We start from the raw sequence: 16,181 nt of genomic DNA on the forward strand, positions 1-16,181 counted from the left end.
GTGGCCGTAGGCATTGAAGAAGAAAAGAAGAAAAAGAAAAATAAACAGGAAAATAAAAGAAAGAGGGACGAGAGGGAAAGCAGACGACGACTCAGAGAGAGAACTGTGACCACGGAAAGGCACGATTCAGGAAGATGTTTCCTTGTCGCCTTGGGACACTTCTTACGTCTTCCTCTCTCTCTCTCTCTCTCTCTCTTTATTTCTTTCCTTCCCCTCGTTTCTTTAGCCAACGGAAGTTTCGAACTCTACGTCTACGACTTTGTAAGCGTGCGGTTTACTGGCATAGAATTTGTCGCGAAATAAAATTTTCCAATTTCTATGCAATTTCCTATAAGAATCGTTCGTTACATTACAGATAAAGTTCGCCTGTTTGAAGAGCTTGCAAAATTTGGAAGAAAATTATATCTGTGGAATTTATAAATGATTTTTCTCATACAATGTCTAATTCTCTTTAAATAATAAAAAGTAATTTAATCTTTCGGAAGCGGTGAATATTTATACGGTAAAAGAGACTGAATTTATTGTGCGATTTCTAGGCTAAACTGTCTCTTAATCGGGTCTGTCGATAATCTTTTACTAGTTTAAAATATGTTTAAACTTATATGATTTTCCTCAGCAAAACAACGAAATTCGACTTTTTAGAAACCTATCGAATACTTTATTTATTTTATCGAATACTTTATTTATCGAATTTATAAATGATTTTTCTCATACAATGTCTAATTCTCTTTAAATAATAAAAAGTAATTTAATCTTTCGGAAGCGGTGAATATTTATACGGTAAAAGAGACTGAATTTATTGTGCGATTTCTAGGCTAAACTGTCTCTTAATCGGGTCTGTCGATAACCTTTTACTAGTTTAAAATATGTTTAAACTTATACGATTTTCCTCAGCAAAACAACGAAATTCGACTTTTTAGAAACCTATCGAATACTTTATTTATTTTATCGAATACTTTATTTATCGAATTTATAAATGATTTTTCTCATACAATGTCTAATTCTCTTTAAATAATAAAAAGTAATTTAATCTTTCGGAAGCGGTGAATATTTATACGGTAAAAGAGACTGAATTTATTGTGCGATTTCTAGGCTAAACTGTCTCTTAATCGGGTCTGTCGATAATCTTTTACTAGTTTAAAATATGTTTAAACTTATACGATTTTCCTCGGCAAAACAACGAAATTCGACTTCTTAGAAACCTATCGAATACTTTTTACTTCCAACTCCCCCTTTCGCTGTGGTTTCTTTGTCTGGAAGATATCGAAACTCACTGGATTCTCGTTATTAAAATAAAACGATTCGAAAAACAAAGAAAATTTCACTGTGCACAATATTTTTCTGTCGGAGATTTCCAACCGCTTAGTTTATAACCTACACGAAATATCAAACTTTTGCCTTCAATCTCGATACTTTGTAACATCAGAAACACTTTTAACAAGAATCTGCCTTTCGAAATATCCTGCCTTCGCGAAACGATTGCACCGTGTTTTCAATCTCCTTTTCGAAACACTGTTTCGAGAAAAAGGGGAAGAAGAAGAGCGAAGATAGTGCGAGGGGTGGAACAAATTCGCGAAACTTTACGTTCGACCCTCACTGAGAGGTTTCGTGTATCGGATCGGGAAAGACGTCGTTTTCTAAACTCTAGCCAACTCTAGTTCCTCGCCTAGGAGGCGGCCACCCGAAGGTTTACGCCACGTCGTCGCTAATCACGGTTTACCACCTTCGACGTCGACTTTCCAATAAGTTGCCGGGGAATGTCTTTGTTAACGCGCCAAGTTGACCGCATCAACGAGCGCGATTGTATCGGACTTTCGTCGAGTTTCGCGCCGACTATTCGGACCGGATTCGTCGAAGCGTTCTTAATAACGCGGGAAGAGCCATTGTTCGAGGAACCGGTGCGGCCGATTCGCACGGTGTCATGAAATTCGAGAATGCAACCTCGAACGACTGAGCTATAAACGGCTTTGCTTCAGCCACCGTTTCATCAACTTTAACCTCTGTTAATTTCAGATTGGCTGAGTAGCTTCCAACTTGCGGTTCTTCTTCTTTTGTTCGTTTTTATGGCAAGATTTAAAGCTTGCGTATGACGGGTTTATCTATTTTATTAAGCTTGTAACTCTTCGTTTCTCCATCCTTGTTAGGGGATTGTATTCTATACGAAGATCAAAGGGGAGAAAACATTACGAGTATAATATTGTTGAATTTTTTTTGAAAGCATTGAGCATTCTTGAATGATCGGAAGGACGTATTAGGTTGTCCGAAAAGTTCCTTTCGTTTTATAAAGAAATAATAGAAGCATAGTGTTTTATTGAATTATGTACGAACATAATAATAGAAATACCTAACTCAATAAAATAATATAAAAGAGAAATTGTTGTTCATCTATTATCACCTTATGAAACGAAAGAAACCAAATACTTTAACATAACATGGTTGAAAGGAGTGGCAACCTACTCGGTCCAAAGTTATGTGTTTTACCGATAAACCGAAGCAAGTTTTGTGAAAAAATCTCCGCTTCTGAGAAATTAATATTAAAAATACACATAGAGATAATATTATTAGATAATAGATAGATAGATAATATAGAGATAATAAAAGATAATATTAAAGATATGCTTAGATTGGTAAAAATCTGTTGATACAAATGTTTGATAAATTTAATCAAATAAATTAGCCAATTTGTGATAGTACGAGATACTACGTATATAATTTACTATATAAATGAAACAAATTATTTCTCTTAATTTACAAGATCTTTTTACACGTAGAAAATTTTCGTTCGGAATTTAAAAGATATTTAAATTTCGCTTCAATGGCTGAAAGCTTCCAAAATCGCGTTTCTGCACGCTAATGGACTTAATGAATAATGCTTGTATGGGCCGCATGAATTAGCGCGTTTTTTTCCTTAGAGAATAACCTATCCTTTTGTTCGTGTTGCTGGCAACCAGGGTGTCGCAAAATATCTTGTATAATTTTATAGCTATTCACGTAAAGGCGATCAACGTGTCGCTTCATTTTTCACGCGGGACAATGGCGAGGAAAATAACAGAACGAGGGTGTACTATACATTCTCGATTATTCGCTAGAAATAGCGAAAAATATCTCGCATTTAATCGAAATTTACATGTTACTTTTAAAAAGGGACAAAGTGAAGGAAAATGGAAGCTGTAAACTTCCAATGTAATTGGAAAAAGATTAATAAGTTAGATATATCGGGTTTTTAATTGCAAATAGCTCCTGCGAAATGTATAATATATTTAATTAAACCTTATAATATTAATCTCTGTACGATAGCTTGTCAACGATTAACTTTGTTCTTTTGACATAATTTATGTACTAAAAATGCAATTCGTATAAAAAGATCGCGCGAATATTCATAATCGCGAATAATGGGATTTTGATTTTTGTTAACATTAGATGCATGTAATTAATGTTAAACTTTCTTCGATGTGGTGGACAAATGACAAGTAAAATAAAGTTTAGTTTGTTCGATCCATTAAACATAACGTTCTAAAAAACAACATCTCATATGCATCAATCTAACACAATGATTAATTCGATAACATATAAAAGGTATGAATTAGAAATGCAGTAAAATCAGAGTTAAGGTGCTTGCAGAATGCTGAATCTTCAAAGCGAAAGACAAAAATATAAAAGGTTCTTCTTTCGTTAAACAAAATATTATTTAAACGAAGGTTTATTCTCAGAAAAATGATTGTCCGGTAAGAAAGTGGGTTTTCAAAGAAGTCGAGAAAACTCTTAATCGCTTCAGAATGCTCTTCAATTTAACGCTTCTTCTTCAAGATTCAAACTTTTTTCCGGAATCATCAAAATTATATTATAGCATAAATCTCCAAACTCTAACCAACTTTTCAAGCTAAATCTTTCCAACCGTCCGCTCTCCTCCGGTTTTTTTCTTCGTTCTCTCTCAGCGGAATTTCATTTCTATATCGAAATCAGCGAACAGACGACTCTTTTAACGCAGACGCGAGAAAAAACACATTGAATGGTTTGTAAACGGGAGGAATTGTAACGGCCGTTAAATTGAGAATCCACCAGTGACGTTTGAAGCATTTAAAATCGAAAGGAAAGATGGTTGTGTACTCACAGATGACGACGAGATGAGCGTTGGCACGGATCGATTTAATGCGCAAATATGGTCCAACTTGGCACTGATATTCTCCATCGTCCGTCAAAGAAGCGTCTGTGATCTTCAGATTGTAGATTCCGTTGTTTTGATCACCTATCAGTCTCAATCGCGAGTGCCCGACGATTTCTCCACCTGTATAATAAAAAAAACGAAACGTTTATTCCCTTTGAATTTACTTTCCTTCGCGTTTAATTTGATGCTTTAACGTTTTGTTATTTTTATCCGCAATTTTAAAGCGAACATAACGATTTAATTTAATTCGTAATCTTAGTAATCGTTGCTTTAACAGCTTTAAGAATCTTCTCGTCTGTCATCGAGAATATTTTCATAATTTTATTTTTCATTTTCTATTTTTATTTCTTGGCAATTGAATTGAAATTTCTTGGTTAATCAGATAACTCACGAGTGAAATTAAAAACTATATATCTTAATCGAATTAATATTTAACATAGAGCAGAAGAATTAACTCTGCCGTGGAAGGCTACATTTAAAATATTTTACGATAGAATGCTACTAAATTCGCTAAAGAACTCTTGTACATTTTTAAATATTCCTTTCAACAAGAACAACTCACGAGTTTGAGAATGTTCTATTTATGTACATGTTTTAGGTAAAACACAAGTTGCTTGAATAGAAGGGGAAACGTCAAAGGTCTCGATCAAGGAAACAAACGACGAGGAACAATAATCGCTAGCTTTATGTTCAACCTTCCTCCCTCTTTATAGGAAAATGGGGATTGTTACAGTCCTAAAGAGCGAAATTGAAAAAGGGTATTACTGCGGCTTAAACGTTTTCACGAGGGTGTTTCATTAAAATCCTCCTGCATTACGATGGGGTGATTTTTATTTTAACTTCGTAGACCAATTATCTTCATCATCGATCGTCTCGATATAAACGTACTTCGATTGAAAAATAGATTGATAATTTCGAAAAAGATTCTCATTAAATTATCTTTTTTCTTTTATATTGCCAAAGATACTTTAATCCAATTTTTCCCGATTAAAAAGACGAACGTTTAATAACGTTTTATCTCTTTGTCTATCATTTTGAAAATGAAGCTCTACGTACCTTGTCCGTAATTCCATACTTATTATTGCAATTTTATCCTTTATCTTCATATTATCTTTCTATATTCGTTATCTAAATATTATTCATCCAATTTTATACTTTTACTCGTGCTACAACCACCACATAATATTATATTACACTATTGGACGTATATTATTTTATTCCAATCCTAAGCAAAGAGACACAAATCTTAAAATAAATAGTTCACGGTTTAACGTTCCGAGTAAAATAAGCCAATGAAAATTTTCTCTACATCCATTTCGATATATTCCAGGGAGATCGCCATTTTCCAATAATTATTACGCGAACGACCCCGATCATAAGAAAAGAAAAGAAAGGATCTCAACTGCGACGCGTTAAGGCCGTATCATAACTCAACGATACGTCGTAAACTAAACGAGCAGCGTTTCTATATACAGAGTAAAGACACACGTTCGCTGGGAAATACTGGAACGTACTGCCACTTGCGTTTCGATAAAAGCGGTGATGTATGCAAAATCGATGGAACGGTACAGCTTTATGGCGGCCATTACCTTCTGTCAACCTTGCCTTTGTCGTCAAAAGTTTTACCACGGCTAGATATTCGAAAGTCGGACAGCTCACTGTTTCTAATGCGACCTCGTACAAAAGAAACATTCTCTGCCACGATCGTGAAAATTCGAAATTGGCCTTTTAACTCCTAAGTTCGAAACCTCGAAATTTCTTTAACCGAAACCTCCTGCCCGAACGTTTCGTTCGATTTTTCGTTCGTGACCCAAAGTACTATGACTCGGAGGTCGCTAATGAATTTGCGTGTCAGAAATTTCGTTCGTTCGCACGAACAGTACGAATAGATTTTAGAACGTGGTTATCGTTTTTGAAAAAACCAACTATGAGCATCTTGTGCTGTTGAAGAGCAAAAGAGAAAAGGAAGGACGAGGTACGTAACTGTGAAAATGAACGGTCTCCTGTCAGACACATTTTATAAGTAATACGACAGACGCTGCATCTTCTTGTAACTTGCCGTGCGTTCAATTTGTTCAAAATTATTTTCAACAAAAATTGCTTTGAACGATGCTGAATTTTTTTTTAATAAAACGACAACGACAATTTCCTTTGAAACTGTTAAGTTACGTTTTCGTTTCATTCTCTCGTGTGACTTTTTTTCGTGTTCAATCTAAAAGTCTTCTATTTCTGCTATTTCGAATAATAATAATAATAATAATATTAAGGAAATAATACAAATATATGTTTATGTTTCTGATAAATTACCTCGTAACAAAGTTGGCAAAATATCCCGCTTGCGCATTTTTCCTGCAATTTATTTGTGTTTTTAAATATCATTGTATGCTTTAATATTGTATCGTTGACCTGCGGAATTTATTTTCTCTTTTTTTATTCAGATGTAGAATTAATCTTGCAATATTTCAAATATCACGATGGCAAATTTAATCCCTAGAAGTTGGACGATTTCGCTGTGATTTATTTATTAGAGCTATAGTTTGTGATAACATAGTCTCGGATAATATCCTGCATCACATTAAATTACATCATTATAGCATAATCTACTAATCAGTGTTCGTTTATAGTTCAATTACATCGTATTGATAAATTTATCATTACAACCCATTGCGACATGAAACGTTGTTTCCAATTTTTTAATATTTCCAATATCATAATCGTACTTGTTTAGTTACAATGCTGCGTGTAATATCAAAATTATCGACGATTAAACAGATCAATCTCAACATTTGTCAAAAATCTGTTCGGTCGTTAATTTATCCACAGTGGTGCATTTACAACTTTGAAAATTACCAACGCTCCATTCTTACGCGACACTTTCGCTTCCCTACATTCCCAAATGATGTTTGTCGAATTTCTGTACTTTACACCGTAATTCTAATTCCGCAATTCACCTGCTATTTTCGACCAAGCAATTCTCCTAATGACAGTTTCGTGCTTTGTCCTCTTTTTCTTTTTCCAAGCTACGCACACATTCCAATTCGGTTGAATAATTTAGGCCATCCAGCGACGAACGTGGAGAGAAAGGGGCGGCTAATAAAGGGTTTCGATAGTCGAGGCTCTAATTACTCTTTTCCCTCGCTATGCTACCGGATCCCTACGAGATCATATCCAGCCTGAGAATCAAATAATACCAGCAGAGAGACCTGAAAACCGTGACACTGACGAGTATGTAGCTTTTGTGGCGTTTGCGACACTTTCGAAATATCACGTCGAAAATTGACGTTGCTATACACACCAGGCGGAGATTACGTCATTTCTGAAGATTCATTTTGCAAAAATGATGGAACGCGTAAAGACATTCAGATAGTTCTGCTCCATTTACGTCGCGGTTACTAATGGGGCGTTTTAATGAACGGGCAAGATGAAGTTACCGAAACGAAGTTTCCAAAGATTCCGTAATGTAGACGATGGCGAAGAAAATTCGAAGGGTTTTCTTACTGTCCGCAGAAACGCGCGCTCTACTTTTACTTTATCGCCGTCCGTGCCAGCGAAAGTTAATAATTGCTGGAAATCGAGACGAACGTTCGTTCTTAAGATTCTTGCGATCGAGCAGCTTCACGTGCTAATTAAAATCGGTGACATTTCCGTCACAGTGACGCAGTGTCCTATTTCGGTCGATATTCCAAAGAAGTTTAATCTCCCTCCAGTTATTTAGTTCTCTTTCCTACCCTAATATCTCGTTACATTCCTTAATCATTTTATTGTTTAGTTGCGATGGAATTCCTCGACTTCTAAATATTTAGAGACCGCTTTTAAATATAATGCGCGATGTCGCCTTCTTTCGTTTGCTATTTCGCTATTTAGACGTTAGACGAAATTCTATGACAATCGCTAGTATTGATATTGATAGATTCTTGAAAATTCGTAGAGACAAGAGTTTATATTTAATTTTATATTTAACCCTTTCGTTTCGAGCGCCCCTTATACGCGACGACTCCTGAGTACCCCATATAATTGGCATCCAAATGATGCATATACAAGTGCTATTTGTAGTCAATAATATATTTTTTCGTTATCGGCAGAACATTTTCTGTTGATTTTATTGGCATACTGGATTAATCGCTTCTTAAAGTTACTCATTGTTGAAACAACATCAAAACCTTTCACGCAATATATTTCAAACAACCAAACGATCGTATACTGTTTCATGCTAAAAAATCTATTAAATCCATTGACAGTGGAACGATATTTCATATACGGTTCTTACAAGAATTATTGTTATTTAAGACTTAGATCATAAAAGATATAACTTAGAAAAAACGAAGCTGGCACCCCGCTGGGGGTAGCCACCCACATGCTATATTTATTTTTTATTTTATTTTTTTTCTTCACCAACAAGATATAACACTTTACCAAATGTCCATAAGGACAAATTGTAAAATAACCAAAATAAAATAAAAAAGAAATTTAAGACTTAGGAAAAAGGATATACAGCAACCACACATACTGTGCGTATTTCTGGCGTGCGTTTCCGTTCAGAAGCGAAAGGGTTAGATCTCAGTATATTGGTGTTTTCGATCGAAATGGAATTACGTACTTGGTATAAATTATGAAACGTTATATTTTGTAAATGTTTAACGTTAATATCGTATTGGCGATTTTCCATTAAGATAGAATTACATACTTCGTAGACATTTGAACAGGATAGTAACTTTTTATGCTTGGGAGTTTAGATTCGTTTCAGAGATCATAAAAGAAGCGTAGATAAACAGAGGGTGAGATCGATTTACTTACTCGGTTGTATGACGTAAGCGAAGCCATCCTTTACCCACTGTACAATGCCAACTCTGTTCCCAACCTCACAGGGTATCATCACTTCACCACCTTCCAGGACAGAACTATTTCTTGGCCTCACTCGGAAATATTGTCCTCCTTCGCCTGTAACATTATTGGTAACAACACGAACATAAGTATATCGTAAACGCAATACACATATATAACAAATATAAACGAAATAACACACGCAGGATATTTAATAAACATTTTTCATATGGTAAAAATAAAAAAGAATAATTTTATCAATAATGTACGTGTACAATATAATAAACGAGTTTTATATTGGATCGTGTAAATAACATTTTCGAAGAAACAGAATTTTCCAATTTTCTAAATATATATTCGTCGATAATTAAAATAAATTCTAAATTTGATAACGTTATCATTATGGCCCCGCGTGTAAAACTTATCGATGTGTATATATGCGATTCTGATAGTTTCAATAGTTTCTATATTTCGAGGCTAATTTAGTTTAGTTGGTCCTTTGTGTATCGAATATACGTTATCTTTTATTTTATCTGGTCGATGGTAAAGTTCTCGTGTCAAAGGGATACAAATAAAAAGAAAGTCAATTTGTTAGTTGATAGATGTATTTGAAAAACAAAGTCCAGATATCTTAGCTTTCTCGTTCTCGAAATGGAACTCTCTCTGAACATTAATTTAGGAAATAATATGAAATGATTAAACGGTAAACGTAACCTAATAAATCTAACTCCATGTTCGGTTTACGGGACAGGTACAGACGCGCGTACATTTACAATTCCGAAGTCACACTGACTTTATTCCAACAACGTCACGGGCGAGCTTAATTATCTTAGTTGACCTCGGTCGACTTCTTGTCAGTTATACACAAATTATAGTTTACAGTTTATATATCCTGTAGCTTACATTACACACGTACGCTATATTTTCGTTCACCAATTTTTGTTTCTATCTCTTACCATAATTTTAAATAAATATTTTTAACTCAATATGTGTGTGTGCCCATAATGAAAAGAATATGTATTAAATAAATATGAAAAGAAATTAGATATTAATAACGTTGAAACATCAAAATTATATGCATGAAATTTTCACAAAAGACGCGAATTATTTTATGCAGTTCCTTCTCCTCTCGCTTGTTACGTATACCTCTAATGACTATTTTAAATATAGAAAATCTGTGAGCGAGTACGAGCTGCAGCTTTGGTTAATTTATAAGATTACACAACGGTCGTAAAAGTGCGCATTTACGAGAGATTTGAAACAGAATCGGGGGAAGGAATCTTCTATTCTATGGCGGAAATTATTCGCGGGCGCAGCGTTACCACTTCCGCGAAAAGAGTGGAAGCCAGAAAAGCTCCGGTAAACATCGCGTTGTTGAATCCGGAGAAATACTCGCTGTGCTTCTTTTAGCTTGAACGTTTGAGTGAGACCACATTTTATAAAAAAATGAAAACGAGAAACAGGAATAGAACGTTGCGAGTGATCTTTTCCTGTCGAATATTTTATGAATAACCTTTTAATTAATGAAATATTTACTTAACATATTGTGTCTGACCAAAATGGAAAGAAAAAACAAAATTAAACAACACAGTCAACTTTTAATTATAAACATCCCCGTATAGTTATCGTTATTACAGTCGGCCTTGACAATTCTATTTTGTAAATTACCATCAGATTACTCGTCTATTTGATTTATCAAATCTCTGCATTGTACAAATTAAACGCTGCTTTGTAGTCACAAAATAATTATTAGACGGTAGTTATAAAATAAAAATTCACAGATGATCCAATTAAAGATGAATAATCCAAAGGATTAAAAATTACACAGAAATTTGTAACCAATGAATTTCTATCGAATTCTCTTCCCTTAGAAAGATGAATAAATAGAGAAACAGACTGGAAAAATTGATAATTTCTTTCTTCCTATATCACAATCGATCGCCCTGTCGACAAAACCAGTTCTTCCCAGTTCCCAAAAATCCACTCACATAAATCACTAACTGTTCAACGAATGTTTTGCGATATCACTGCAAAAACGATTCCTATTTTTACCAATCAGAAACCGACAATAATCCACCATACGCTGGACAACTTTTATGATTTTTATAAAATCCAACAGTCACGGAATCAACGGCAGTCGATTAGAGGAACGAAGAAGAAAGACGGAATAATATCTCGATAGAAGATCAACGTAATCCGCCAGTTCGTAATCTGTCCAGTGTCCACTCGCCATTGCGATCGATGCTCGGTTGGCTTTTCTCGACAAGGCTGCATCATCGGTTCCTGTGTACCTGCGGCTTGGTTACACGTTGCCTTTGTACACGCCGGTCACCTGCTGTTCGAATTTGCGTGCACCCGCGTCGATGAAATATACAGCCGTTACACCTCCAAACTCGGCCTCCCTTTTGCGTCCGACCTGTGCCTTTAACCAGATAAATTTCACGCGTGTCTACACGCAAAGCGATACGTCGATGAAGAATCCAGTCGACTCTTTTCGGGTTGCTCGTTCGCGATCGATACGGACTATGCGTTTTTCCATTCTATTTCGCTGACATGTAAAGGCGATTGAGACGTTGTTCAAGGGGCTGAATCAACGATGACTCTCTAAGAAGACGAATAATGGTTTTCTTTTTGTAATCTGCGGTTTAGTTTTTACGAGAATCGAGTTTCAAGATTTGTTGCGTGTATGTCCTATTAGAGATTCAAATATTGGAAACATCATGGAATGGTTTTGTGAAACGTAAGAATTTAAAACAGTAGAGACTAAATATTTTGGATTTATGGAATTTACGGAGCCGTGCTCCACGGAATCCGAAAACTTCGAATTCCAGAGACTAAAAATTCGGGATTTATAGAATTTACGGATTTGAGTTCTATGGAATCCAAGAATTTAAAACAATAGCTAATTAATAATAAAATCATGGAAACATAGTGCAATTTAGTTTTCCTTGCAACACTCCCTTTCTAATGAACATTCGTTTGAAACATCAAACCTCCTGGGTGTCTCGTGATAAATGGTAATGTAGTACATTGAACTTGGATTGATCGCTGCAATCAGAATATTAATATACAGCTGGATTTTAAATATCGTTTATAGGTGGAATAAAAATTGTACAGATATATAATGTAGACATTGTGTCAAGGGGAATTACGCTGAAATCCCCTAAACTGCGATTTCGGTAGATATAACTCGGTCTATTTTAGTTGAATTGCTAAATCAAACTTTACTGCTTCTAGCCGTGAGCAATTCGATCGCAGCCACGAGCTTTTCACATTTATAGGAGAATTTTCATCCATCCGAAAAAGCACTCGACTATAGTCGCCAGAGAACCTCACGATACTGGCAACATTCGTCATTTTTTAGGACAAATGAAAATTTTGTTCCGCCATTTGAGTGTTCCATCGATTGCAGTAAAACGAAGTTATTTCATCGGTAGCTACCGTTAACACGTGCATTTATCAACAAATTTGCAGAAACATTAGCGAATTGTGAATAAACAGTGACGATTATTCACCCTTTGATATGGTTTTCGCCACTACAAAATGCTTTCACGTTACGAAATCATCGTTCAGACACCCATCTCTCTTTTATCGTACGTAATTTGCTGAAAAACATTTTCAATGAATACGAATGATTCATGGCAAAAAGATTTTTCTGCACGTAAATGGAATTTAAATCGGAAAATTCTTTCGACATGAAGTTTCCAACTTTTCAATGTTTTACAAGTACAAAACAGCCTTTTAGATTAAACTACGTTCATTTATTTCTCTTTTCCCTTTTTTTTTATACGACATATAAATTCCTCCATTGGAAGCTATCTCGTTGGAACATTTTTTGAGATTTGTTTAAAAAAAATTGATCTCCGTCGTTATGGAATATTTCTAAAAAAAAAAAAAAAAAAAAAAAAAGAAGATCATAGTCGAACGAACAGATAAAAATTTCATCGCGTGTAAAAGCAAGATCCGAAGTTTTCACCTCTTCGACATTATTTCATTTTATTACACTTCCGCGGAACTTGTTAAAAACGAATTATCACGTCTTTTCATTACTTATAAATTTTAATCGATCAGTGCATTTATATCTGCAGATATTTTACAATTACTACCATCTTATCTCTTCCATAATCCTAATCTCCAATTCACAATAAAAATTCAACCAAACTTCTTTTCCAATTTAACGTGTCATCATTTCTCACTTCTTCTTCTAACAAATTTCTATCGTTTTTCAGATACGTACTTCGTATTAATTTGTATTTTTCTCTAACTTTTCTAACTTCCTTAAGTGCCATTACGATTATTCATCCAAACGTACCAAACGTTACACAACTAAAACTAGAACTTCGTACAGGTGTGTTTTCAGAAAACTCCTCAATTATGAAGCTACCCAATAAATAGCAAAACATTATCGAAAGAAGCTGTGTAGGCGTATGATATTCCACGATATATCGATAATATATCAATGATATAATTCTATAACGATACACACACGGATATAATAAAGTTATATAGAAGATTACATATTTGAGTTTTTGTATAGTTTCGTTATAAACTTTCCAAACAATTATATTACACAAGGACCTATAAAACTGCAGCTATAACGTACTCAGAATAATAGACAGCGGATTAATGCTGCTCGTCAAAGGGGGACGAGATGCAGGTGTAAACGGCGCGATAATTAAAACGCGTTCCGTGAAAGCTTCGCGCCGTCACAGGCTACGTATGTGATAAACAGGAAAGGGAAGAAAATAAAAACGTGTTGAAGGGAAAGGTTCGATGGAAGAAGAAATAAAAAGAAGAGAGCCAATAATCGCATAATTCATTGGAGGGATTCCCGCATCGACGGCCAGGCGTCCACGTAGGATATTTATTTCCTTCAGCTTCGTCCTCGATTAAACCTCTGACAGACCTATTGGCGCGTATCACGAAATTTCCCTACGCGTTGTTGACTTCTTCCTTTGTCGTACGATAAAACGAGAACGCAAACCAGTTGGGCTTTTCACCTTCCTTTTCGTTTCCACCTGTTTTCGTTGCCCGCTGAATGGTTACGTGATGGGAATAGGATTTTTTTCTCTTCTATGGTCTTCTGTTTGCCTTTCTCCTTCCTTCTTCTCGCGTTTTCCTTTTTTTCCCCCTTCCGTTTAATTCATCGGTGGAATTAACTTGAAATAGCGCGAGTTAATCGATTCTTTGCCACGGAAACAGGTTATAGAATGAAAGATCGATCGACTTGCGGTTTCCACAGCAATTCTTAACGAGTAATCGAGAACTTCTGATACTTTCAACAGCTATCGACATATCTTTACGATAACAAAACCGAAATTCGAATACCTGCGCGTACTAGTTCCGAGCAACGGTCGGCACATCTCGGCAAAAAGTGTTCTCGTCAGCGCATCGCGTTCCATTGATTCGATCAATTTTAATATTTACAACAGTTCGAACAAGCTGAAACGTATTCACCGATAATAAAACCGAAATTCCGAAACTTTCCCTACGCTATCCGGCGGTGAAAATGGAACAACTTTGAGAACAGGGACGGATGTGTATCGCATTTATTGTCCCAGATGGAACAAAGTCCCGTTCGAAACTCCATTCGAATTCAACGACACCGTTCGTTGTTTCGCGGCAAACGTTAGCGGGGAAAATCGTTCGGTAACGTTCGCTGGATCGACTCATTTTTCATGTACAATGTACGGGGCTCGGGGCTTGGCCGCTTTGCATACCGGTCGAAGGTAAACGCGCACTTTATGCCACTGTTTGTCGGCCTTTTTCCTGTTAAGCGAACCCTGAAACGAGCACCGATACGGGAACCGATTGTCCTTTTCCGGCTGGAAGAGTAAAGAGAAAATTCCACCGAGTCGGGTGAAATTTGCGTTGGTACGTACGTACGTACGTTCGTTTGTTCGTTCGTGTTGTGTACACTGGCTCGAGCACCGAGAGTTCCTTGAATTCCATTGATTCCGTATTCGGTGGACGACGTCGCAAAGTCTCATGAAACCAGCCATTTTCCTCTTGCTTGCGAGCTATCCGCGACGAAACATTACCTTGCAGCGGTCGCATCAAACTTTCTATCGATTTTATTGTTGTTATTATTTTTTCTTTTATTATTCTCAGCTACCATGTTTCCTGTTTCCTTTCGTTTGTTTCTCTCCTTCAGGGTCGATGGTATCTTTGCAGCAAGGTATGGTTATAGTTGCAGATTTGTTTATGATAATACAAGCGAACCTCGGTAACTGGAACCTCCAGAGAAAAAGATGGAGTCAACTTCTCGAAGCTGTAGGTTTCTGACTTGTTCTGAAGAAGTGAGCTGCATTGTTCACGAAACGTCGGGCCAATAGCAACGTACTATTAAAAGTACGATGGAAACACGAGGAATCGTAACACTTTGTTTCACGTTTATCGTGCAACTTTAAAATTTGAAGAACGAAAGAATTTATACTTGACGCTTAACCTGATGAACGAGGCATCGTTCAAGCGTTTCTTGCTCGACAGAAAGATGGTATCATTGTTACAAACAATCGAGACAACGATTTTTATCACGAACTACGAAGTACGTAATTAATAACGTAGAAGATCGTACGGATGAAACGAATCGATCGTGAATAGCTTTTAATAATTCTCGCAATTCCGCCAATTATACAGCGTAATTTGCGGATGATCGCAGAGTCGTCGTGTCATTTCGTGTGATTATCCGAATACAGGATCAAAACGTGCCATTGAAACGCGGCGACAATCCGTCATTGATTTCCAAAGAGTCAGATTGAAATGAACCGTGAAGTATAATTTCTACATTGTTCATCGCGAGTAACGTTATCGACCTACTCGTTGCTGCAAACACAGCGTCCAATTAGCGTCGTTTAATATCCCTTGTCCTATTTTTCATTTCATTCTAATTGTCAGTTTTCTGAACCAGGAGAGGCGACGACAAAGGAAGAATAAAAAAAATAAAAAGGAAACAAGAAGAACAAAAAAGAGAAAAAAAAAGGAAGAAGAAAGATAAGAGAAAGAGGATCTTGTCCGGATTATTAAAGTTAACCCGTGCAACGAGGGACCTAATAATACAACGAAAAAGAAGAAAAACGACGGAGAAGCGAAGAAAAGATAGCGAGGACGCGGACGAATTCAGCGAACCGTGCATTTTTGGTAAAAATATCGGTGAAGTGTCTTCTTCGAAATCGATCTTGAGCACCGTGTATCC

At 36.0% G+C, this 16,181-nt stretch overlaps 1 protein-coding gene across 4 annotated transcripts in view; it reads right to left on the bottom strand.

Moving 5' to 3' along the window:
- LOC132907231 (nephrin-like) overlaps positions 1-16,181 on the bottom strand; it is a 495,841-nt gene that overhangs the window by 99,042 nt on the left and 380,618 nt on the right. For all 4 annotated transcript variants that reach the window (XR_009658129.1, XM_060960115.1, XM_060960116.1 and 1 more), the window contains exons 2-3: positions 8,960-9,103; positions 4,112-4,285 (exon numbers count right to left, since the gene is read on the bottom strand). Coding sequence is in view for 3 of the 4 variants with exons in the window: in XM_060960115.1 (XP_060816098.1) it covers positions 4,112-4,285; positions 8,960-9,103 (318 nt within the window). In the remaining variant the exon portion in view is untranslated. The remainder of the gene's footprint in view (positions 1-4,111; positions 4,286-8,959; positions 9,104-16,181) is intronic.

The sequence above is a fragment of the Bombus pascuorum genome, chromosome 5, assembly GCF_905332965.1.
Source record: "Bombus pascuorum chromosome 5, iyBomPasc1.1, whole genome shotgun sequence".
NCBI lineage: Eukaryota > Metazoa > Arthropoda > Insecta > Hymenoptera > Apidae > Bombus > Bombus pascuorum.